Here is a 26349-nt window from a genome sequence, read left to right as displayed (position 1 = left end):
GTGGGGCCAAATTTCACAAAGAGCACACCTGAAACCCTGGCTGATTGGGACCCACACCCAGTTTCACACCTTGGCTCAGGCGATTAGAGGATCATCAGGGGGTCCTTTTGTCCCTCTGTGGGGGGATACTCCCACTGGGTTTAAATCTGGGACTCTCCGCCATTTGACCTTAGAACTGAAGAAGCTTCTCGGATGAGAGGTGAAACGTCTTCAAAAAACTTAAAGAAGTCCAGACGCTTTTCTTTGCAAGCTCCTTTGACTACAATGACCTGGATGACTGAGAACCTTCACAGACATATTTCAGAAACAGAAGCCCAGGAAAGCCCCCGGACCAGACGGTCTCTCACCCTCCTGCCTCAAAACCTGTGCTGAACAGCTGGCTCCCATCTTTAGTCGCATCTTCAACAGATCCCTGGAGCTGTGTGAAGTTCCATCCTGCTTCAAATGCTCCACCATCATCCCTGTTCCCAAGAAACCCACCATCACAGGACTGAATGACTACAGACCTGTCGCCTTGACGTCTGTTTTTCAGACGGAAGCAGAGTCGTTAGCTGAAAACTGGTTTTAGAGGTTCGTTCAGGACACCTTCTCAGGCTCTTACAGCCTTACCTGTATCATAACAAAGTGTATAAACCCCAATCCACCTTTAACATGGTCCTTCTCCCAAACCTTCAAACATGACTTTCTGGCCCTGTCATAGTAAAGGGCTGCTTAGAATATTAGAGCCAATGTCACAAAGTTCCTCCTGAAGTATAAGTGAGTGAGAGAGTTTCCTCACTTTGCAGCACAACACGTCTCACAAGATTTCTACAAGCAATCAGAGTGAAATTTGTACTTTGTGTTGTCAGATGAACATATGAGACACTTTGACTCTTCAGTGCAGTGTGGAGCCTAACAAAGATCTGTTTTGTGTCCCAGCTGATCAGCAGGAGGAGAAGAGTCTGACGGAGCAGCAGAGGAACATTTTCAGCCATCTGGACTCAGCTGAGTCACTACAGAGGAAACAATGAGCTCAACGCAGAAGGTGAGGAAAATATCACAGTTTCACCAAATAATCAGTCACGTCTAAAACTCTCATACTCCCAACCTGTTATATGACTGTGTTGTATTTTATTATATATACAATCACTTCACTAAATAGTTTGTCTCAGATTGTTTTGCAGCATCTTTCAGTTTATGATAAAACATGTCACATGTACAGACCCAATATCTGATTTCAACACATGAGGACTTACATGTAAGCTTTACATTTCCAGTTTATTTAATCCACTGTGTACAAATGTACGACAATGTACAACTGAATTAACATTCAGTTGATCAAATCCCACTGAGCAGTCCTTCCCTTTAGATCTAACCTCTCTTCTTCCTCTCCTGTCCTGTGTGTCTTATCTTTCTCCATCTCTGAGTGAAATTAGCTCTCTTTCTTTTCTCTCCCTGTGATGTACAGCAGCTGGACCTTTAGCCAGCAACACACTGTGAGACAAAACTGCACACAAACAGTTTGTGTGTTTGCTGATGTTTGTTGAGCTGATAGAAATGCTGCATTTGAAATTACCTTCCACTTAAAAATATTACTCCATTTATGCTCGCTCATCTTCTGCATGGATAGCTTGATGCTGAAGTATTGTTACTGCAACTTATGAGCACCTGCAGTCGTTCAGGTGCTGTGCAAAAACAAAAAGAAGAAAAACATTGGCTTACTCATAGTTTTGCCTCTTTCATCTCTTTTTGTATTTCACTCCCTGGTGATTAGTACATGATCAGGATTGCCTTTCATGTGTTACTGTTTAGGTTCATATTGGTTTGATGTTTGATGCCTGCAGTGATCAAATAACTCTCCTTAAATTCCTCAGACCAAAAGTAACACATCTGTTTTTTAAATGTAAGGAGTAAAAGTAAAAGTAAAAACCCTCAGGTTACAAACAGATATTTTACTTCATTAAACCAAAATAGTAACTGTTACATTGAGTTAATTATCATTGAAGAAATTTATGGAAATATATAAAAGGAAACATAAAGAATAAATGAATCCACAGTAACCCTGTGATGAATATGATTAAACATTTTAATTGTTTGACAGCACTCACATATATTATATATTAATGTATACTTACATATTAGTAAATAGGCTTTTTAAAAAGTTGTATTTCACAGGAGAGAACCTGTGTTAAAAGATTGAAGCAAACACAAAGCAAATATTCTTTGTGTTTATTCTTTATTTATTTCATTATATTGCATGGAAGTCTGTTACATGCTTAAACATAAAGTTCAAAAAGTGTAATTGCATTCAGGCATATTGATCAATTGATTGTGATTAAATACAGAAAATTGAGCGATTTATTAGATTATTTATGAGGTTATTATTATTAATCTATTGACAGCATTACTTTAAATGTATCAACAAAAGAGCTGCAGCTTTCACTGACAGCACATCATGTGGTACTTTAACCTTTGTACTGTTTTCATCAATTAATTTTGCAGTTAACATGTGAACATGTTGGATGATCTGTCTGCTGTCACTGGGTGGTGCTGAGGTCTGAATCTCAGGGCAGCTCCTGGAATCACAAAGAGAACAGAATAATCACAAACTGAAAAATAAAGTTTATCCCTCAAATCTGAAATAAAGCTGATCCTCTCTGTCCTCACACACTCGGGATCTGAAGTTCTTCGCTTACATATTTTCCTTTCTACAGCTCTGCTGACAGCTGACATATGAGCTGTTTATTAGATAAGGACAAAGCCTTATATACTAACAGATTTTGCAATATGTTTACCTTTGAGTTGTTGGTGCTATGTAAATTGATAAAAATAAGATGGAGCAGGTTTCAGTCCTTGTTCAGTCTGCTGCTGCGTTGTGGTCACCAACATACGCAGGTATTATAACTGGTGTTTCAGCGGTTGCCTGGGTATTGGACAAGAAATATTAAAGCTTCAAATTATTTCTCTCAGAGCATGTAAGCTGTACAGACTAATGTCCATGTAACTGTGAACAATAACTTATTAAGAATCATCCAGACTGTTTCTTTTAACCAGAATATTTGAAACAAACTTTATTTTAACGTAAGCTACCAAACAGCTGTAGTTGGTTTCAGTGCATAAATATTGGGCTTTACTATTTTAATCTATAGTTAATGATTGAAAATTTATCTAAATTTATCTGACCCCACTCCCATCTGCTAACATGGAGGAGGCAGGGCTTATGATCTAGCCAGATCTAGCCAGACACCAGTGAGCGATAGAGACAACGTTTTCTACAGTCATTGGTTTGAACAGTCATGAATTATTTTTAACACCAGGTTGGATGTAATGTGTTAGAACTACCAGCAGGTGGGGATAAGAGACCTTTAAGGTGTTTGGTGCCACACTCCACCTTCAGGTTTAAAACTAGTGTTAATGGAGGGAGTTTGAAGGTTGAGTTTGTTCCACGACTGCATTTCACTCACTGCCTCTGTTTGTATCTCTGTCACTGCAGGACCAACATGGAGCGAGAAGTCAGCGCTCTCAGGAGGCCGACAAACCTCAACCAAGAAAGGGAGAGAAAACATACACCTGTGATGAATGTGGAAAAGAGTTTACTAGGAAGGCTTCACTAAAACAGCATCAGGTCATCCACACTGGAGAGAGACCGTTCAGCTGTGAGTTGTGTGGAAAGTCTTTTTCCTGGAAGGATGCTCTAAAACAACACCAACTCATCCACAGTGGAGTTAAAGCGTACAGCTGTGATCAGTGTGGCAGAGCTTTTACTCACAGTAGCAGCTTACAGAGGCATCTAGTTACCCACTCTGGAATTAAGGCATACAGCTGTGACATCTGTGGCAAAACTTTCAGCCATATACGGAATCGAAATAGACACCTACGCATTCACACCGGACATGATGTGTACGGCTGTGAACAGTGTGGCAAACAGTTCACAACACATGTAAAGTTACAACAACACATGTTTACCCACACTGAGGAGAGACCTTATAAATGTGACCTGTGTGAGAAGACTTTTAAATCTCCACTTAACCTGAGACTACACCAACAGATCCACACCAGAAAGAGACTCTACAAGTGCAGTTACTGTGAGGTATGTATTTATATTTTTATCTTGTCATTTTAGCCTGACTGTTTGGAACAACTCTGCTCATTAAACTGTGTTAGCATGTTAGCATTACTACTGCATGGAAAAGCAGCTCTGAGTGATTATTCAGATTTTCATTTCAGTTATGATTTTAGTATTACTGTAGTATTATGGTGGTAGTATTGTAGTTTTTACAGCCCAGTAAACTGAGTGTGTTAACTGAAACAGTAAAATGTAATTGGACGTCTGCAGAGATGCTCTTTATTTCAGGCGACATTCAGGATAAAAATGTTGAAGGACTGACTTACACTGTCTTTGTGTCTTTGTTTAGAAGCAGAGCGACACAGATGGATCCAGTTCTCAACCCTGTCGTCACTGTGGTGGTGGGAAAGGGTTTCGTTGTGACCTCTGTGGGAAAGCTTTCAGTCACCAATACACCTTAAAAGTACATCAACGTAGACACACTGGAGACAAACTGAAATACTGCAAAGAATGTGGGAGAAGCTTCACCACATCAAGTAGATTAAAACGCCATGAACTGATTCACAGTGGGGTTAAAAAGCACCTCTGTGATCAGTGTGGGTCATCCTTCATTACTGCAGGTCAGCTTAAAACACACAAACAAGTCCACACAGGAGAGAAACCATACAAGTGCAGACACTGTGATAAAAGCTTCTCAGATTCAAGTAATCGTAACAATCATGAACGTACACACATGGAAGGAAACTACAGCTGTGACCAGTGTGACAAGAGCTTCAGGAATCTCAGTTCATACTCCGAACACAAACAATCCCACGTTACTAATAAACTGTTTCACTGTTACCAATGTGCCAAAACATTCACTTCATTGTCTGCTCTGTGCAAACATCAGCGTGATCACTCAGGGCTGAAATCACTCCCATCACTGGATCACAGTGAATCTGAAGAGAAAGAAAGATCCTCTTGAGGTTCGAGGGTCAAACTTAACGTCAATGCTGACATCACAATTACGTGCTTAAAAAATTTTACACAATTAATCCGTTCTGGAGCGCAGAATGACTCAAAATCCCTGAAATGTCTCTGTCAATGCATTTCGGACAGTTTGTCCAAAGTCCGTGCATTCTGCGCTCCAGATGGGTTAAAAATTGTAATTGTGTCAATCTTTATGACAGCGTTAACGTTGACAGCATATATGTAAAAACTGAGTGTGAGGGCCCTCGGTGCGCCTGCTTGCTGCTGTGCTGAAGTCTCACACACAACCTGTCGAAAGGGGAGGGGGCGGGCTGCTTGATTATGATTCATATTGTCACTCCAAGCCTATTATGTATTAATTATTTTTCCTGGGTTGTGTGAAATCCCAGAAAAAACGACACATCTGCTTACCTGGTATTGTCCTGAAACAAGATAACATTCATTAGTAGGAATTGAGAAAACTGCTGTTTACCTTTGTTAGCCACTTGGCTATTATAGTAAACAGTACACAGACAGTAGAGACTGATGTGACTTATTGAATCTTTTGGACTGTGTTCAGCATAATATTAACGAGCCACTAATTGGAAGAGCTGTATTGTTGATTTGTCTGATATTTCAATGTGTGATGAATTATAATGACTGTTTGTTATCCATTTGCAAATTTGTTATGTTTGTGCTTAAAGGCTCTTCACCATGGGGTTCGCTTCACTTTACTTTTCTGCTAACTGTCTCGCTATATTCTGTGTGTAATTTCTTACTGTCCATATAATTATGTTTATTAAACTCTGTTCCAAGAATATTACTCTTTTCCAGAGGATCTTTTCGTGTGCCTTGATTTTAACTGAATCTAAAAAAAGCTGGATCTCCACAGAGATCCATGATGGCTTTGCGACCAAAGCAGACAGTGGTATAAATGCTGTCTCCAGCTATACAACACAATACTTCTATACGATTTGAGTAAGACAAAAGTTGTACAAACTCATTCATTTTTTAGAAGGGTTTTAAAACTGTCCAATGTTGAGGAGGTCCTGATGTGAAGGGACAGTTTGTTCCATAATTTGAGGAGCAGTGACAGCAAAGGCCCGGTGTCCTCTGTGTTTAATGTGGACCGTGGACAGGATCTGATCCACAGACCTCCGTGATATTGCAGGAATGTACCAATTTAAATAATCTGAAAGGTATGAGGGTGCAGACCTATGCAACACCTTAAAAACAAATAATAAAATCTTAAAATGAATTCAAAAACTGACTGGCAGCCAGTGTAAGGATGCCAGTATGGGAGATATGTGGTCTCGGTTGCGTGTGCCCGATGGTAACCGTGCTGCAGAGTTTTGGACCAGCAGCAGTCGGCTGACTGATGACAGACTAACACCAGAGTAAAGACTATTACAAAAGTCCAGGCGAGCTGAAATGTAATTGCTAATATATATTTGTGTGTTGCCACACCTTCATTTTCCCGAGAGATTCTATTTTAAAAACACTCCTTTAGTTTTTTGTAATAAAATCTTTCATCAGTTTCATAAATTGTAACACTGCTCATGTCATGTCATCAGAGGCATACTGGATTGATGCCCTGAAGGTCACCAGTTATCCTGATCTTAGTGAGGTCTAATGTCATTATTTATAGTCAGTGTTCTGTATTAGTGTTATTGTTTTTGTAACTGACCTGTAATGTTGTCTGTCATGACTGTCAGTGCTGTATGTTTAATATCACTGTGGCTTCTGTGAATCTGTTTTACTGTTTCTGAACTCTTGCATCTTCTGTTTACAGTCTTTGGTTAGAGAAGCGCTTTTAGCAGCTTGTCAGAGGAGAATGTACTTCCTGAACAACAATGACCCCTAGAGGCTGAAGACAGTAATGCATATATCATGTTTTTGATTTTTGGTTCTGTACATATAACAGTAAAATGTTTAGGATGTTGTTGGGATAAAAACAAACACTTCAGTCAACCCACACTTGGACCCTGAAATGTGCGAAGATCTAAATATTTATCAAAGTCAGATTTATAATATTTGATGTATAACTGTGTGTTATAGGGGAAAAAGAAGGTTGAGTATGGAGAGAAATAACAGAGTAACAGAGACTAATGAAATATTACACAGACATAAAGAATCCCATTTTTGAAATCAGTCACTCCTATTAAAAGATATTATTAGAATACTTTTAAAAGGCTCTAAATGACATTTACGTTGCAATAACACACCTTGGAAACTCCCACTGTAAATTAGTGCTATATATAAAAGGAAATACATACATGAATTAATAAAAAAACTAATAAAAAACTATTTAATGACATTAATATAACCACTAAGAAAACCTATCTCATCGAATCAAACTCAGCCTGCACAGTAAAATACACTCAAATTGATCAAAAACTGAACTGATGACTTCCTACTTAGAGATTCATTTCAGTTCAGTGATGGTGGATTATAACCTCCATTCAAATCATTCAAAAAAGAGAAAACTATAGAACATGTTATATTACACTGTGAGAAGGTAACTGATCCAAAACGTCAGTAACATGAAAACAAAACTGGATCTTATTGATTTACTACAAAAGGACTCAAGAAGTGAAAGTTATCAGGCCTTATACCAGTTATTCAAAGAGAGTAAATTATTTGGGAGGATTTGAGGGTCGATGGTCCAGTTCACACTCCACACCAGTTGGTGGCGGTAATGCACCATTATGTTGTTTGACAACCGCCAATGAACGATATAAAGAAGAAGGGGGGGGGACGGAGCAAAGTAAGAATGTTCCACGAGAGGAGGTTTTTGCACAGAGAGCTGCTTTTTTATTCAAAGAGAAAAAAGTAGTACCACCGTTTGGATCGATATCTGCATCGATCTGCCCACCCTTGTCTCCTGGATCGTAGCTGAGATCAGCGTGAACCACGTGGGTCTCTGCTCCCTGATCTGTTTCCTGTGTTTGGAAAGAGTTCCAGCTTCATCACGGAGTTTCTCTCGGTTTGTGGGCTCATCTAAAGGTAAGCACCGAGCTAACTTTACTGTGAGTTCAGTTCATGTTGAGTTTAGCTCCTGAATGAGGTCTTCTGCTGCTCTCCTCGGTGTCTGTTCACAGTTTATTGTGAACACGTTGAGAGAAGAGTGAGAGAGTGTTTGGAGAAAAACACCAACTAATCATTAGCTCAGCATGCTGGGAGAAGTTGAGCGTTTGCTGGCAGAAAGTTGGAGCAGAAAAGTCTTTTCATTGTCCCTGAAGCTGTTTTTCTGCCTGCACCAAACCTCTACAGCCTCATTTGTATTTGAAGTGATAACAGGAAATGGATGAGAGCGATCTGCTGCAGTATCAGGGTCACAATAAACTTTATTGTCCAGCTGCTGTGGATGAACACATGAGAGGAAGTGAACTCCTACAAAGTCTCATTTTAATGAGTCTGGCTGCTGTAAAGTGATGCACAGGAAGATGTTAACAAAAACTAATGAAACAGAGATGAAAGTAAACAGTGTTCATATTTGAAAGCACAGAGAATAAAAATATATTGTGGTGGTTAATGTGCAGCTCTTGGTGATTTGGTAGAAGAATAGGACTTTATGACTTTCTGGCCCTGTCATAGTAAAGGGCTGCTTAGAATATTAGAGCCAATGTCACAAAGTTCCTCCTGAAGTATAAGTGAGTGAGAGAGTTTCCTCACTTTGCAGCACAACACGTTTCACAAGATGGGTTGGGTTGACTTGAATCATGTGAAGGTTTAAAGCTGCACTTCCCCCAAAAAGAATAAAGTATAATCGTGAAGAAGGTAATAATGTCTTCCTGTGTCAAACACAGCTGCAGTCAAAGCAGGAAGGAAAGCACTGAAACCACTGATCAAAGCTCATTAATCAAAGACCGCTGATCAATGGCCATGAGTACCATTCACAGAGAGTTGGGGAGTCGCTGCAATCACAGCATTTGATCAATGAGCTTTGATCAGTGGTTGTTGATCAATGGTCATGAGAATTTGCATATTAATGCTCAATAACTGACCTCCCAGCCCATTGTTCCTTCAGTGGTGCTAGTTTCAGTCATTATGTAAATGCACTGTTGAAGATTGGGGAAAGCTGCAGTCAGCTGAAACTGAAGAAGTCACTTGGATGAGTGACGAAACGTTTCTCCTACTGCAAAAGCTACGTCCAGATGAACAGAATCAAAGTTTGGGGAATGGTGGAGGTGGTGGGACTGGGGGGCTGAAGGAGTTGAAAGGGGGGGGGAGTAACAGGTCTTAGGGCTGCTTAGAATATTAGAGCCAATGTCACAAAGTTCCTCCTGAAGTATAAGTTTCCTCACTTTGCAGCACAACACGTCTCACAAGATTTCTACAAGCAATCAGAGTGAAATTTGTACTTTGTGTTGTCAGATGAACATATGAGACACTTTGACTCTTCAGTGCAGTGTGGAGCCTAACAAAGATCTGTTTTGTGTCCCAGCTGATCAGCAGGAGGAGAAGAGTCTGACGGAGCAGCAGAGGAACATTTTCAGCCATCTGGACTCAGCTGAGTCACTACAGAGTAAACAATGAGCTCAACACAGAAGGTGAGGAAAATATCACAGTTTCACCAAATAATCAGCAGGGCTCGCAAAATTTCAAAATTCCTGGTAGCAGTTCGGGCAGGGACTCTTCAGTTTTTGGTAGCCCAAAATAAATTTAAGTAGCCCGAATAAAAAAAAAAAAAAAAAAAAAAAAAAGAGCAATTTTTTGTTTCCTGTTTTGTTTCCTTTAATATTATACATTAAAGTATAATATTGTAACGGAAACAAAACATTAATCAAAAAATTGTTGAAACACAAATTACAACATTGTATAAAAATTACAATCATCAACTCAAATACTTGGTTCTAATTGAACAGAAATTTCTATGAACTTGTAAGAACTGTGTAGAACATGAATAAGTCTGTGTCAGATCCTGAATTTGAAATTTCCACTGAAGTCACGGGTAAGAGGCAAGTGGAACCAAGATCGAGGCCATTTGCTTTTTGAAGTTTACAAAGACTCCTAAATTGTTCCAGTGGTAGTTCACTCTTTGCAACATAGTACGCTGTTTTAAACTGATTTTTCAGGTTTATTTTTAGTATGTTATTTGCAATTGGTGTTTGTTCTGGGAAAGATATTGCAGACTGAGCAATAATGCATTTCTTGAGGGAAAACCAACAACACACCCGGCAGAACATTATATTATTTACACGGGTGCACATAAGTGGTCCGCATGTGCGCATTCGCTGTCAAAATAAAAGACACACACCAGATAAGAAGTTGCAACGCGCGTTTGCGTCCATATAAACGGCACTGTTTTTGTCCGCTAGAGTGGGATTTTCACGACACATTCTGCACCAAATCTCTGTGCGTTCATCATTTGTTTGAAGCCAGCTCACCTCCTGCAACCACTTTTCTGAGAATACGCGCTTCTTTTGTGGTTCGGACTCCTTCTGACATTTCTTTGGCGGTGGAGGAGCGCCAAAGTAATTGCTTAAAGGAGCTTGCTTCTTCGACATCTTTAAGAGTTCTAAACAAATGTTTGTCCTCCTCCAGAAAATCCTATGTACGCAAACACGCGTTGCAACTTCTTATCTTGTGTGCGTTTTTTATTTTGACAGCGAATGCGCACCTGCTGACCAATTATGTGCACCCCTGGTTATTTAGCTTGTCATATTGCAGCCACAGAAATTCTTTTGTCCATGAAACCATAAAGCTGCTCAATGGGGTGATTGCATTGATAAATTCTTTTTCAAGTGTCTCAGATTATTCAATTAACTGGTCAAAATCTACAGTTCTTCCGATTAATTGCTCCTTCCATAATTCTTCTCCTTCCCCACTGCAATCTGGAAATATAAAATATTTAGGTATTAATGTCTCTCCTAAGCGTTCAGAATTAACTAAATTAAACCACATCCCACTTTTAAAGACAGTAGAAGGCGATCTGGCTAGATGGAAATCTTTACCCATATCACTCATGGGAAGGGTCACCGCTGTAAAAATGATGGTCTTGCCAAACATAAACTATTTATTTTCAATGATCCCAAAAAAGCCATCACAAAATTGGTTCAGATCTCTAGACTCGTATATTTCTAAATTCCTTTGGAAAGATAAACCCCCACGTATCAGCTTAAAAACACTACAAAAGACCAAGGATAAAGGAGGATTAGATCTGCCTAACTTTAATCACTATTTTTTAGCCAACAGGCTTCAGTTCATCTCTAGATGGTTTAAACACACCCTCTTAGATGAACCTTGGATAGATGTAGAACAGGCACTATGTAATAACCTAGAAATTTCAGACCTACCATTTATCAGCTCAAACATCAAACGACATGAATGCTTTAAAAGCATCAATATCAGCTCTTCTCTGACAGCATGGTGGGAGTTTCTAAAAATGACAGAGTCTTCATTAATCCCATGCAAACGTACACCTATCTGGAACAATCCGGACATATTACAAAACAATAATATGATAAACTTTCCACATTGGAGTTGCAAAGGAATTAAATACTTGGAACATACAGGGAGTGCAGAATTATTAGGCAAATGAGTATTTTGTCCACACCATCCTCTGCATGCATGTTGTCTTACTCCAAGCTGTATAGGCTCGAAAGCCTACTACCAATTAAGCATATTAGGTGATGTGCATCTCTGTAATGAGAAGGGGTGTGGTCTAATGACATCAACACCGTATATCAGGTGTGCATAATTATTAGGCAATGTCCTTTCCTTTGGCAAAATGGGTCAAAAGAAGGACTTGACAGGCTCAGAAAAGTCAAAAATAGTGAGATATCTTGCAGAGGGATGCAGCAGTCTCAAAATTGCAAAGCTTCTGAAGCGTGATCATCGAACAATCAAGTGTTTCATTCAAAATAGTCAACAGGGTCGCAAGAAGCATGTGGAAAAACCAAGGCGCAAAATAACTGCCCATGAACTGAGAAAAGTCAAGCGTGCAGCTGCCAAGATGCCACTTGCCACCAGTTTGGCCATATTTCAGAGCTGCAACATCACTGGAGTGCCCAAAAGCACAAGGTGTGCAATACTCAGAGACATGGCCAAGGTAAGAAAGGCTGAAAGACGACCACCACTGAACAAGACACACAAGCTGAAACGTCAAGACTGGGCCAAGAAATATCTCAAGACTGATTTTTCTAAGGTTTTATGGACTGATGAAATGAGAGTGAGTCTTGATGGGCCAGATGAATGGGCCCGTGGCTGGATTGGTAATGGGCAGAGAGCTCCAGTCCGACTCAGACGCCAGCAAGGTGGAGGTGGAGTACTGGTTTGGGCTGGTATCATCAAAGATGAGCTTGTGGGGCCTTTTCGGGTTGAGGATGGAGTCAAGCTCAACTCCCAGTCCTACTGCCAGTTTCTGGAAGACACCTTCTTCAAGCAGTGGTACAGGAAGAAGTCTGCATCCTTCAAGAAAAACACGATTTTCATGCAGGACAATGCTCCATCACACGCGTCCAAGTACTCCACAGTGTGGCTGGCAAGAAAGGGTATAAAAGAAGAAAAACTAATGACATGGCCTCCTTGTTCACCTGATCTGAACCCCATTGAGAACCTGTGGTCCATCATCAAATGTGAGATTTACAAGGAGGGAAAACAGTACACCTCTCTGAACAGTGTCTGGGAGGCTGTGGTTGCTGCTGCACGCAATGTTGATGGTGAACAGATCAAAACACTGACAGAATCCATGGATGGCAGGCTTTTGAGTGTCCTTGCAAAGAAAGGTGGCTATATTGGTCGCTGATTTGTTTTTGTTTTGTTTTTGAATGTCAGAAATGTATATTTGTGAATGTGGAGATGTTATATTGGTTTCACTGGTAAAAATAAATAATTGAAATGGGTATATATTTGTTTTTTGTTAAGTTGCCTAATAATTATGCACAGTAATAGTCACCTGCACACACAGATATCCCCCTAAAATAGCTAAAACTAAAAACAAACTAAAAACTACTTCCAAAAACATTCAGCTTTGATATTAATGAGTTTTGTGGGTTCATTGAGAACATGGTTGTTGTTCAATAATAAAATTATTCCTCAAAAATACAACTTGCCTAATAATTCTGCACTCCCTGTATATTGGAAGGAACAGAATTTATTTCGTTTGACAGACTAGTTACACAATATGGGATCAACAAGAAAAGATTTTTAGAATATCAACAAATTAAATCCATAGTAAAAAAGAAATTTAAACCCAGTGAAGCTGAATTACAAATACCACCAAGTGTGGTACAATTTTTTTTTTTTTTAGTCTAAAACCCCCCAAATTATTGTCTAAAATATACAGAACACTTTCTAAAATAGATGAATCAATATCTCTTCCTATTGCAAAATGGGAAGCAGATTTATCGATCAGCTTAGACCCAAACCTTTGGTCTCAGATATGCTTAAAAACCTTTCAATGGATCAGAAATCCCAGTTTGCAATTAATACAATACAAAATATTACATAGTGCACTATACTGGTCATAGGATGTTCAAGATGGGCTATACGCCTTCCAACAACTGCTCACACTGCACAGCAAATACACCGGACAATTACATCCACGCTCTTTGGTTCTGTCCACCAGTTCAGAAATTTTGGCGTGAGATATGTGAAGACTTATCAAAGTGTCTGAAATGTAACATTCCAGCCTCCCCTTTAGTATGCTTGCTGGGCAACTTGGATGAGGTCACTGCAGAAATAAACACAGCCCACATTGTTTTTACGGCCCTATGCATTGCCAAGAAAATGGTCCTCATTAACTGGAAAAATAAAAATAATCTTAATTCTAACCAATATAAAAACCATCTAATAGATCACATTAGTCTTGATACAGCCTCTGCCATCACATTTGATCAATCCCTTTGGGCTCCATCACCTAGTGGGGGTGGGGGGTCATGGTTTGGTCCTGCCTTCGCTATTGTGGTTGATATGGGGGTAGGGACGGCCTTAGGGCGTCTGGGGAGTCCCTAGGGACGTTTTCCCTGGAGGGCCTAACCCGGGGGATGTGGCCATGACCTGGTTAGGTGCTCTGGTGGCTCTTAGATGGTGTTTTCCTTGTTGCTGCGTATAGCGGAGATGGGGGAGGGTCTGTGCTGGCGGACGTTGGTTACAGGCCTGGTAGCCTGGCTGCCCCTGGGTGGGTCCGGGATGGGCGTGGAGGCTTGGGGGTCTGGGGGTGCTCCGCCCCCGGTCTGGGGTGCTGGCTGGGCCTTGGGGGCTTGGGTCCTGGCTGTTGTGTCGCCGGAGCTGTGGGCGGGTGGGTGCAGGGGGGCTCAGCCCCAGTGCAGGGGACCTCTGGTGCATCAGCCCAACTAGGGGGCTCTCTAACTGGTGGGGAGGTTGTTATATCTTTGCAGGTGGTCTCCTCTCTACAGGAGCTCACTCTGCAGGTGGGGGAGAGATATAGGAGAGGTAGAGAATGAACTCAACCTGGGTGTCTATTGTCTTGTGTAGTTTGGGAGATGATTGGATGATGGGGTGGGTGCAGTTTTCTCTGGGGTGGAGTCGGGTGGGATGCCCCGGACTCTGTGGGGCTGGGCGGTGCTGCTGCTGCGGTCCCCGGTCCGGATGGGCCTGGGCCCCCTTGCCCTGGTGGGTTCCAGAGTGTGCGGGTGCCTACTGGGGTCAGCGGGGGAGCTGGCCCTAGGGAGGGGCCGCTTGCCCCTCCCTTTCTTCCCTCACTATCCTCAGCTGCCTCCCTATTCCCGCTCTACCACACCCACCCACACACGCAGGACTTGGGGTGCAGGTATGTCACCAGGCTGCAGGGGAGGCACTCCCCCTCTTTCCCCTGTCGCCTGTGCCTCAATTTTATTCTGCAACCTAGACATCCACATTACTCACACTCTCACATAACACATACATATAGGGCCTTGGGGGTGGGCACGTTTTACAGCATCCAGAGGATGGTCGGTGTATTCCAACCCACCTCTGGCGCTGGTGCCCTACCCTCAATTTTAAATGCATATAGACACTAAGGGTTTTTGGGAGGAGCCGTGCTGCTCTCTGATAGGAAGCAGGAACCATGCTCTCCTGTGTTTTAAATGCACTTTAGAACAGCACACAGCAACACTACATATGAGCGGGCGTAGGGAGATTCGGGGTCTTCACTCACCCCGGTTCTGTTAGTCGTCAGGGCTGGGGGGCTGGGAGGAGGTGCTGGCCCTCAGATTGGGGTATGGGATGCGGGGCCTCCCTGCTGCTGCAGATAAGGAGGTGGTCCGCTTGCCTCCACCCCAGAGAGAAGCGTTACATCTCCTGGGTCTTGGTGCGGCTTGCCCCTCTGGGGGCAGGGGTACCTGGACCTGGGATATAGAGTGTGTTTGGGGAGTGTGACTGTCTGTGCAGTGTCTATTTGTGTCTGTCTACACGTTGGGTGAGTGCCGAGTATTTGGTTGTGTATATGGGGGTGGGAATGCACGTTTGTGTCCGCGTGTGCCTGTTCGTCTGTGTCTATATGTCAGGTTGGGTCTTAGACTCAACCTCTCTGGGTACATCTCAGGCCCTCCAAAGTACGGAGGCCTATCTCCCCTCACCACACTCCCTGCCGGTGGCTGATGCCCTCAGATGTTGGTGTGTTGGTGGTTCTTGTCGACTGGGGCTGGGCGCTCATGTATGTACCGGCTCACTCCTGGTGGCGGATTGGTGTGCCTGGCGCCTGTGGCCCGGCTGGGTCCCTTCTGGGGGGCGGGGTGCCCTCTGGCCTCTGGGCCTGAAGCTCGGTCCTCTCTGGCACAGCTGGCTGCCAGCAGAGCCCGCGGGCACGCCACTGCAACCCCCTCTGGCCTCTGCTCCGTAGCTGCTGGGTGACCTCTCGTTTGGGGCTCTACTCAGCTCTTCCCAGGAGGGTGGCACGGTTCCCCCCCTTTTGGTGGTCCTCCTCGGGTCCTCGTACTCTGGGGCCTCTGGATGTCTGGGGCCTGGATCTCCTCCATACCTGCTTCATGCCCTGGGGGACGGGGCTATGGCTCCCCACACTCCCTAGCAGATCGTTACATGGAGAAACCTTTGGAACACAAGCATGCTGATCCACACAGGTGTGCACATAGGTGTACACACGGGTGTTCACAGACGCGGACTACACCTTTCTTGGCTGCTGCCTCAAAGCACATGTCTTGTGCGCTGTCTATCGTGCGTGCTGCACAATAGCGTTTAATATTTACAGGGAGTGCAGAATTATTAGGCAAGTTGTATTTTTGAGGAATAATTTTATTATTGAACAACAACCATGTTCTCAATGAACCCACAAAACTCATTAATATCAAAGCTGAATGTTTTTGGAAGTAGTTTTTAGTTTGTTTTTAGTTTTAGCTATTTTAGGGGGATATCTGTGTGTGCAGGTGACTATTACTGTGCATAATTATTAGGCAACTTAACAAAAAACAAATATATACCCATTTCAATTATTTATTTTTACCAGTGAAACCAATATAACATATCCACATTCACAAATATACATTTCTGACATTCAAAAACAAAACAAAAACAAATCAGCGACCAATATAGCCACCTTTCTTTGCAAGGACACTCAAAAGCCTGCCATCCATGGATTCTGTCAGTGTTTTGATCTGTTCACCATCAACATTGCGTGCAGCAGCAACCACAGCCTCCCAGACACTGTTCAGAGAGGTGTACTGTTTTCCCTCCTTGTAAATCTCACATTTGATGATGGACCACAGGTTCTCAATGGGGTCCAGATCAGGTGAACAAGGTGGCCATGTCATTAGTTTTTCTTCTTTTATACCCTTTCTTGCCAGCCACGCTGTGGAGTACTTGGACGCGTGTGATGGAGCATTGTCCTGCATGAAAATCATGTTTTTCTTGAAGGATGCAGACTTCTTCCTGTACCACTGCTTGAAGAAGGTGTCTTCCAGGAACTGGCAGTAGGACTGGGAGTTGAGCTTGACTCCATCCTCAACCCGAAAAGGCCCCACAAGCTCATCTTTGATGATACCAGCCCAAACCAGTACTCCACCTCCACCTTGCTGGCGTCTGAGTCGGACTGGAGCTCTCTGCCCATTACCAATCCAGCCACGGGCCCATCCATCTGGCCCATCAAGACTCACTCTCATTTCATCAGTCCATAAAACCTTAGAAAAATCAGTCTTGAGATATTTCTTGGCCCAGTCTTGACGTTTCAGCTTGTGTGTCTTGTTCAGTGGTGGTCGTCTTTCAGCCTTTCTTACCTTGGCCATGTCTCTGAGTATTGCACACCTTGTGCTCTTGGGCACTCCAATGATGTTGGAGCTCTGAAATATGGCCAAACTGGTGGCAAGTGGCATCTTGGCAGCTACACGCTTGACTTTTCTCAGTTCATGGGCAGTTATTTTGCGCTTTGGTTTTTCCACACGCTTCTTGCGACCCTGTTGACTATTTTGAATGAAACGCTTGATTGTTCGATGATCACGCTTCAGAAGCTTTGCAATTTTGGGACTGCTGCATCCCTCTGCAAGATATCTCACTATTTTTGACTTTTCTGAGCCTGTCAAGTCCTTCTTTTGACCCAGTTTGCCAAAGGAAAGGACGTTGCCTAATAATTATGCACACCTGATATAGGGTGTTGATGTCATTAGACCACACCCCTTCTCATTACAGAGATGCACATCACCTAATATGCTTAATTGGTAGTAGGCTTTCGAGCCTATACAGCTTGGAGTAAGACAACATGCATGAAGAGGATGATGTGGACAAAATACTCATTTGCCTAATAATTCTGCACTCCCTGTAGTATCTACTGTTATCTACTGCTAGCTAGTTTATTGTGATGGTGCTGTATTTATTATGTTGCTCTTTTTTTGTTTTGTTTGCTTTCTCTTCTGTTTTTTTTCACCATACAGGTGATCCAGGTGTTTTGTTTGTTTTTCTTTGTTTTTCTTCCCCCCTTTCTCACCGTCTCTTCTCCCCTCTGTTTTTCTTTCTCTCCCTCTCTTTCTTTCATTCTTTCTCCCTGTCCTATCCCCCAGTCCTGTCTGTCCCGTTTGTAGCAACCTAAAATTAATACATAATTATAATAAAGGTCAATCAAATGGACCAATATGGCAAGGCCATGATGATCCACTTGGTAAAATAAATCCGCTTGGCATCTTTCTTGGCCATAAGACAACAATTCTGATGGCTAAAGATCCAAACAAGACCAAAAAAACCTGCTCTTTCTTTTTGCCTTATAGTCTGCTTTGTCATAACTTTTCCGTTTTGTGGTAAGCTTTTCTTTGGCTGTCAGTTCTTCACCCTGACCTGTCTTATTTGGCTCAGCAGAACTAAAATATATATCCTGCTGCTTTTACACACGCACTCACATAACGCTCAGCGATTTTCTGCGCAATCAACCTCTCGGGAGATTTCACTTGTCATGTTTGCATAGTAAGCTAACGATTGATAAGACGATGTCAGAGGAACTGGTGCGCAAATTATCGTCACTCACCAATCAGTGCTGTCGCTCTCTATACACAGTTCGCGCGATTGCAAAGTGAAAGCAAAAAACAAGCGAAAATTCAAACGCGATTTCAATATGTCACATATTGACAATGGCTCATCGATGCCAATGACATAATTACTCAGCTACATTTCCGAAGGAATGCAAAAGCATTGACATATATTTTTCCTTCCTATGATAGCCCGATGGGCAGGGCAGAGATAGATTTTGGTAGCCCGACTGGAAAAATCGCTAGCCCCGGGACGTCGGGCTAGCGATTTTGCGAGCCCTGATCAGTCACGTCTAAAACTCTCATACTCCCAACCTGTTATATGACTCTGTTGTATTTTATTATATATACAATCACTTCACTAAATAGTTTGTCTCAGATTGTTTTGCAGCATCTTTCAATATATGAAAAAACATAATGTCACATGTAAAGACTCAATATCTGATTTCAACACACGAGGACTTACATGTAAGCTTTACATTTCCAGTTTATTAAATCCACTGTGTACAACTGTACAACAATGTACAACTGAATTAACATTGAGTTGATCAAATCCCACTGAGCAGTCCTTCCCTTTAAATCTAACCTCTTCTTCCTCTCCTGTCCTGTGTGTCTTATCTTTCTCCATCTCTGAGTGAAGTTAGCTCTCTTTCTTTTCTCTCCCTGTGATGTACAGCAGCTGGACCTTTAGCGAGCAACACACTGTGAGACAAACTGCACACAACAGACTAGCTAGGTACTGAAGTACTGTGACTGCAACTTATGAGCACCTGCATTTGTTTAGTGCTGTGCAAGAGGGGGGGGACCCCACCAGCCCATTTTAACCCCTGACTATGGCACACAGTTTTGCCTCTTTCATCTTCATCTTAGCTTTCATGTGTTACTGTTTAGGCTCAAATCGGTTTGATGTTTGATGCCTGCAGTGATGAAATATCTCCCCGCAAATGCCTTAAACGAAAAGTAAAAAGTCTGTTTTGTAAATGTAAGTTGTAGAAAATACAGATATATATTTTTAATGTAGGGAGTAAAAGTAAAAAATCCCCCAGGTTACAATCAGACTCTGATGTTCTCCTTCACTGAACCAAGCTAGTAGTTGTGCAACGGATCACGGTTGATCCGTAATCCGAACCGATCCCATTCCACGTTTCGGCACGCACGTGATCCGAAGATTCAAAAAAGAAGGGGAAAAAAAGTATGTGTATGTACCAGTCGCTCAAGTGATAGTTATGTCCAGTGCTAGCGGTCTAAGTGGAGGAGCAGAGCAGTTTGCGGTATTTAAGCAGCCCTTTGCTGCCCAATCTGACCGGGCTAAAGCTATTACAAAAGCTACTGGAGTGTTTAGCTGCAGACGGGAGGCCGTATTCCGTTGTGCAAAACAAGGAGTTTAAACTATGATGAACGTGCTTGAGCCACACTATAATATCCCGTTGTGCGTCCACTTCAGTGACAAGATCGTACCCAGGCAGGTATGAGCAGGAAAAGTTTAAAGTTATGGCTGAACTGTCCAGGCATCTTCTGTTGCCCTAACTACAAATGGGTGGACCTCCAGGTCAACGAACAGCTACGTGACCGTGACCGCTCATTATATCACAGCGGCGTGTTAGATACAAAGCCCTGTACTGCCCTATATTGCACCTTAATATGTTTTTATATAATTGCGTGGAATGAGTCTTGAGTTGAATGTTTTTAATAGGCAAAAATATATTTAAATAAGTTAATAAGTAAATGTAAAAATTTTGTCTTTCTTTTCCTCTTTTGCTGATCCGAAAATTGATCCGATCCATGACTTAAAACCGTGATTCGATACGAACCGTTGATCCGTTGCACCACTATAAAAATATCTAATAGGAAACAGCAACGTGAAATATAAAAAAGTATAGACCTGGTAAACATTTACTACTTTTCTGAGTGTGTTAGCATGCTAGTCTTAATATTTGTGTACAGCAGGAGGGATGGGCATAATTTTAGAGTGTTTGAACAGTCAGGAATTATTTTTAACACCAGGTTGGATGTAATGTGTTAGAACTACCAGCAGGTGGGGATAAGAGACCTTTAAGGTGTTTGGTGCCACACTCCACCTTCAGGTTTAAAACTAGTGTTAATGGAGGGAGTTTGAAGGTTGAGTTTGTTCCACGACTGCATTTCACTCACTGCCTCTGTTTGTATCTCTGTCACTGCAGGACCAACATGGAGCGAGAAGTCAGCGCTCTCAGGAGGCCGACAAACCTCACAGAAGAAAGGGAGAGAAAACATACACCTGTGACGAGTGTGGGAAGGAGTTTACTGTGAAGGCTGAACTAAAACGTCATCAGGTCATCCACACTGGAGAGAGACCGTTCAGCTGTGACTTGTGTGGAAAGTCTTTTTCCTGGGAGTGTTCCCTAAAACAACACCAAGTCATCCACAGTGGAGTTAAAGCGTACAGCTGTGATCAGTGTGGCAGAACTTTTACTCAAAGGAGCCACTTACAGAATCATCTAGTGACCCACTCTGGAATTAAGGCATACAGCTGTGAGATTTGTGGAAAAACGTTCAGCCACATAAGGAGCCGAAATACACACCTAAACATTCACACCAGACATTATGTGTACTGCTGTGAACAGTGTGATAAACAGTTTATAACGGGCACACAGTTACAACAACACATGTTTACCCACACTGAGGAGAGACCTTATAAATGTGACCTGTGTGAGAAGACTTTTAAAGCTCCACGTTACCTGAGGCAACACCAACAGATCCACACCAGAAAGAGACTCTACAAGTGCAGTTACTGTGAGGTATGTATTTATATTTTAATCTTATCATTTTAGCCTGACTGTTTGGAACAACTCTGCTCATTAAACTGTGTTAGCATGTTAGCAATTCTACTGCATGGAAAAGCAGCTCTGAGTGATTATTCAGATTTTCATTTCAGTTATGATTTTTGTTTACACGATCATGAAAAACTAAAAGGGCTGAAAATTAATATGATGGTGTTATTTAATGTTCAGGCAGTTTCCTGGTATATAATGATATTGTTATTATTTCAGCATAAATGGCCTTTTGTTTACAGAGCCTGATTCCTCTGTCAGGAGCACATGTAATAAAATAAAACACAAATGAAAATAAGCTCAAACCAAACCATTCAGTAATCTTCTCTTATGGTTGTTAAAATACTCATTTAATATTATAATTGCAGTGTCATGGGGGTAGTAGTGTTTGTCTTGTGTCCCATTCAGCTGAGTGTTTTAACTGCACAGTTACAGTGTTATTAATGCAGTATTAAATGAGTATTACTGCAGTGTTACATTAGTAGTTTAGCACTGTGTTGGTACCCTGCAAATATTAGCAAAGTAGTACTTTAGTGTAACTCAGATGTTGTTGTAACATGAAATAAGTATTACTGTAGTGTTATGATGGTAGTATTGTAGTTATTGCAGCCCAGTAAACTGAGTGTGTTAACTGAAACAGTCAAATGTAATTGGACGTCTGCAGAGATGCTCTTTATTTCAGGCGACGTTCAGGATCAAAATGTTGAAGGACTGACTTACACTGTCTTTGTGTCTTTGTTTAGAAGCAGAGCGACACAGATGGATCCAGTTCTCAACCCTGTCATCACTGTGGTGGTGGGAAAGACTTTTGTTGTGACCTCTGTGGAAAAACTTTCAGTTGGCAAGCCGCCCTAAAAACACATCAACATAGACACACTGGAGACAAACTAAAATACTGCAAAGAATGTGGGAGAAGCTTCACCACATCACATCACTTAAAACGTCATGAACTCATTCACAGTGGGGTTAAAAAGCACGTTTGTGATCAGTGTGGGTCAGCTTTCATCACTGCAGTCACCCTTAAAAGACACAAACGAGTCCACACAGGAGAGAAACCATACAAGTGCAGACACTGTGAAAAAAGCTTCTCACATTCAGGTAGTCGTAACCTTCATGAACATACACACATGGAAGGAAACTACAGTTGTGACCACTGTGACAAGAGCTTCAGGAATCTCAGTTCATACTCCGAACACAAACGATCCCACGTTACTAATAAACTGTTTCACTGTTACCAATGTGCCAAAACATTCACCTCATTATCTGCTCTGTGCAAACATCAGCGTGATCACTCAGGGCTGAAATCACTCCCATCACAGTGAATCTGAAGAGACTGAAAGATCCTCTTCTGGTTTGAGGGTCAGACTTAAAACCCTTGAGATCAGGCTCCACAGAATTCAGGTGTAAAAATGTGATGAGGCAGCTGTGAATGAACATGTTCCTCTAGTGTACTGAGAAAAATTAAACAGGTGATGAGTAAGACAAACATGTTAAACTGTGTTATAGACAGGGATGCACCTAACTGCTACTCAGGTGCGCATGTGCGACAAAAATTAAGAATGCGTAGTGACACTTATGTTACCAAGCGCCTTTGCGTACTCGACCATCTCATTCAACCTGACAGGTGTTCCTACAGCTTCTTTGGTGTTTCGCCACCACCTAAGAAACACCAACTGAAGCCAGAGCCGAAGAAAAGACTTTTTTCAGAAAACTGGCTCCTAAGTGCCGTGGCTTGAAGCTAACAATGAGTGCACTGAAATGTGGTGCAAGTCATTGCTAATAAACAAGCCAGCTGAGAAGAAATGTCCATATTTATTTTCTGAGGATATTATTATTGTAGCGGCTAGGAGTAAATGTCAGACGTGCATATCTTTCACGTGAAGGGGGCACGGATCGTTCACAGCATCACACCATCAGCTGGGAGTTAGGAGCCAAATTGCAGTCTGCCGATTTTTGGGGGATACTTTCCGATTGATCTGTGGACATCACAAAAGTCGAGCAGGAAATCATTTACATTGTGTCTGTGTGACTGATTAAACTGGGTGCTGACCGCACCGCGCAGGGATGGACTTGTGAGACTTCCTGAGGACACAGGCTTGGATGACTGGACAACAAAGTTGGTCGCTGCGTGCACAAACGAGGCTGCTATCAACGTGGCTATGTCCAATGGCGTTGTGCCAAAACTCCGGCAACTTGCTACAGTTGGAGACTCCCTTGTGCACATTCTGTGCACAGCACACACACTGGGAGATTTCTTAAATTCAGTTGATCACAAGGATCCTTACTGTGAGACGTTTAATCGCTGTGTGGTCAAGCTGCTGCAGTTTTATTTGTAGTAAAAAAAAAAAGTGGAGCAAAAAAAAAAAAATGCTACACTGAAGAAGCTGTGTGAAGAAAATGGGATCCCCTTTGTAAAACTGGGTAAGTCTCATAATACATGGAGGCATGAAGACCACCTGCCAGCCATTATAATGCAACTGGCTACAAGTGATAACAGTGACTTGTAACATACCTGCAATAGAGCGTTTTCAATGCGTACTAAAAACCGTCCTGGGACTCACCTGAGTAGCTCACTAAAAAAGTTATGTGCACCCCTGGTTAGAGTCTGACAGCTGCTGGTAAGAATGACCTGCAGTAACGCTCCTTCCTGCACTGTGGGTGTAAAAGTCTACTGCTGAACGAGCTGCTCAGTGCTTGTACCGTCTCATGCAGAGGTGGGAGGTGTTGTCCATGATGGACGTGAGCTTAGACCAGCGGTCCGTCGTTTGTTTCGTACCAGGTCGCGAGAGTTGAGGCTCGGGCATGAAATTTATGGTTTTCCGAGTTTTTAATCATTAACTCAGTTCCCCTGCGACTTCTCCCGTGTGTTATGAATAAATTTCAAATATTTACGTGTTACCATAGCGGCCAGAGAGCATTAAGAGGCAGAGAGGAGGATGTTACTCTGTTGTTGGCCCATTTTCAGAAGGAGGCTTCTAATAAAGTTAGTGAATACAGGTTTATTGTTATATTTACAAAATACCACAGTTTTTGTCTTGGTCATATCATTTTATTCTTTTGTATTTATCTGCAACACCTTAAATGCCGGTCCGGAAAAATATGTTTTGACATTAAACTGGTCCGTGGTGCAAAAAAGGCTGGGGACCGCTGGCTTAATACATGATAGACACCAAAGACACAACAAACTCAAAACACTGGGTCAAATGACCCAGAACCATGACAATGACATCTATATTGTCTATATCTATACATAGTGTTGCAATGCTATGAAGGAACTGCAGTGTTTGGAGGAGTTAAGCATGCCAGCTAACGTTAAAATTCTGATTCAAAAGTTTCCATTTAAACTGAGAGAAAAACGAAACAGGATCTTCAAGAGGACTGGCCAAAGAGCATGTTTCCCAGATTTTGGATAACAAATGGAGTTTCAGCTGTGCAAAGGGTCATAGCAAAATGTTTATTCTGTAAACTGTATGGAGGAAAACCCAGCCAACAGTACAGCGTAGTATTGTAAAACGGTATGTAGTAGTGTTCACTTGCATGACAAGCAGAGCCGTGCACCTTGAAGGGATTACTTTTTAGATACCGACTCATGTTTAATGCAACATCACAAAGTTATTGCTTGTCATGAAGTGAAAACCAGCTCTTCCTCCGGGACTATTTGACAAAAAAAATACTTTTTACTCCTAGAAGAAGGTGGGAACAAATCCAGTACATGACAGACCTCTCTGGAAACTGTGGATTTGAGAATATTTACCATTGCTACAAGAATGACAGAAATGGATAAAAAGAAAAAGTTGTTTTGTGCCTGGAGATGTTGTCATGGTTAGATCCCAATGTAAAAACCTCGAGGGTCTTGGGTATTCTGAAAAAATCATAACAACCTTTGCAGATAAGAAAGGTCTGGTACGTGTAGTTCGTCTTCACACAAAAACAAACGTGATTGAAAAACCTGTAACAAAAATTACTTTTGTTATGTGAAGCTACAAACTGATGAACTAGATTACTGGTAGAATGATGTACGAATGAAACATGGTTTGCCCTCTTATGCATATTGTATGAATGTATCATGACTTATTATGGCTCCTTTCAGTTAAAAACCACTCCTGCATGTTTTAGTAATAAAATCTTTCATCAGTTTCATAAATTGTAACACTGCTCATTTTAAGTGTTTTTCATTTAGTGCTCCAACACCTGGATATTAACCCTTTAAAGCCGGTCGGTGCATGCTCCATTTTGCGTAACTATCTTTAAATCCCGGTAGCTCTGCAACCACGTAAGCTACCACAACATTTTTTTTTTTTGCATATGAAACCGGAGGAGTTGTACTTACATCTTATGCCATCAGCTTGTCCTAGGTCCCAGTTTCCTTCCACATAAAGCTTTGCGAACTATCGCATGTCCGCCATGACCTGCCCGAAACCGGAAATGACGTCATTTTGCGGAAATGTAGTTTTTTACCATCAGGGACTTATGAGACTATACTTGTGTTTTTAAAAGTTATGTTTGACTTTATGGCTTTCTGTATCGTTTCTGGGATGCTTAGGACTCATATTGCACTGCTGGAAATAGTTTATTTTGATGCACATGCTGTTTTTTTGCAAATTTTAATTATTTTCGTTTTTCCTGCAGTATATAAAAATTGGTGTATTTTAAAAATAAAACTATTAAGACACTTAAAATAAATTTCCTGTGGTGGGAAATAGGGCTGGGCGATATGGCCCAAAATGTGCGGTAACGATATATATCACGATATATTCTTTTCTTCTGTATAACGTATTTTCCACACTATAATGCGCACTTAAAATCCTTTAATTTTCTCAAAAATCGAGAGTGTGCCCTATGTATGAATTCTGGTTGTGCTTACTGACATCGAGCCGATTTGGGCGTGCAGAAATCTGTTAAAAAATGTTTTAGTACAACTTTGGTAAGCCGGACTGCTTGATGGATTGTCAGAGCATTACGGCTGCCGTAGTGAGGAGCTTCGCGGTCCCAAAGTCAAACGAACACTAAGAGTTAAAAACGGTCTAAATTCTTTCATCTTTAATTAAATCATCAGCATTGCTGCTTTATGGGTGTAACAATTAAGTTTAACATCCATGAAAACAGAATTTATTAAATTTAATGGAGTTAGAAGTTA

The 26349-nt window shown here is 41.8% G+C and overlaps 1 protein-coding gene across 4 annotated transcripts in view; it reads left to right on the top strand.

Annotated features, from left to right (window-relative positions):
* The window catches only part of LOC146380691 (uncharacterized), a 42293-nt gene extending 16507 nt beyond the window's left edge, over positions 1–25786 (top strand). For 2 of the 4 annotated variants that reach the window (XM_084940011.1, XM_084940012.1), the window contains exons 2-5: positions 919–1024; positions 3473–4069; positions 20583–21179; positions 21956–25786. In XM_084940011.1, coding sequence (XP_084796137.1) covers positions 1007–1024; positions 3473–4069; positions 20583–21179; positions 21956–22534 — 1791 coding nt within the window. In that variant the 5' untranslated portion in view covers positions 919–1006 and the 3' untranslated portion in view covers positions 22535–25786. The remainder of the gene's footprint in view (positions 1–918; positions 1025–3472; positions 4070–20582; positions 21180–21955) is intronic. The other 2 variants (XM_084940009.1, XM_084940006.1) reach the window with 2 other exon arrangements.
* Positions 25787–26349: the final 563 nt, after the last annotated feature.

Source organism: Perissodus microlepis, chromosome 9 (assembly GCF_051167445.1).
Source record: "Perissodus microlepis isolate ML-2025 ecotype Zambia chromosome 9, ASM5116744v1, whole genome shotgun sequence".
In the NCBI taxonomy this organism is placed as follows: Eukaryota; Metazoa; Chordata; class Actinopteri; order Cichliformes; family Cichlidae; genus Perissodus; species Perissodus microlepis.
The sequence above is the reverse complement of the archived record's forward strand: the minus strand, read 5'-3'. Positions and strand labels throughout refer to the sequence as shown.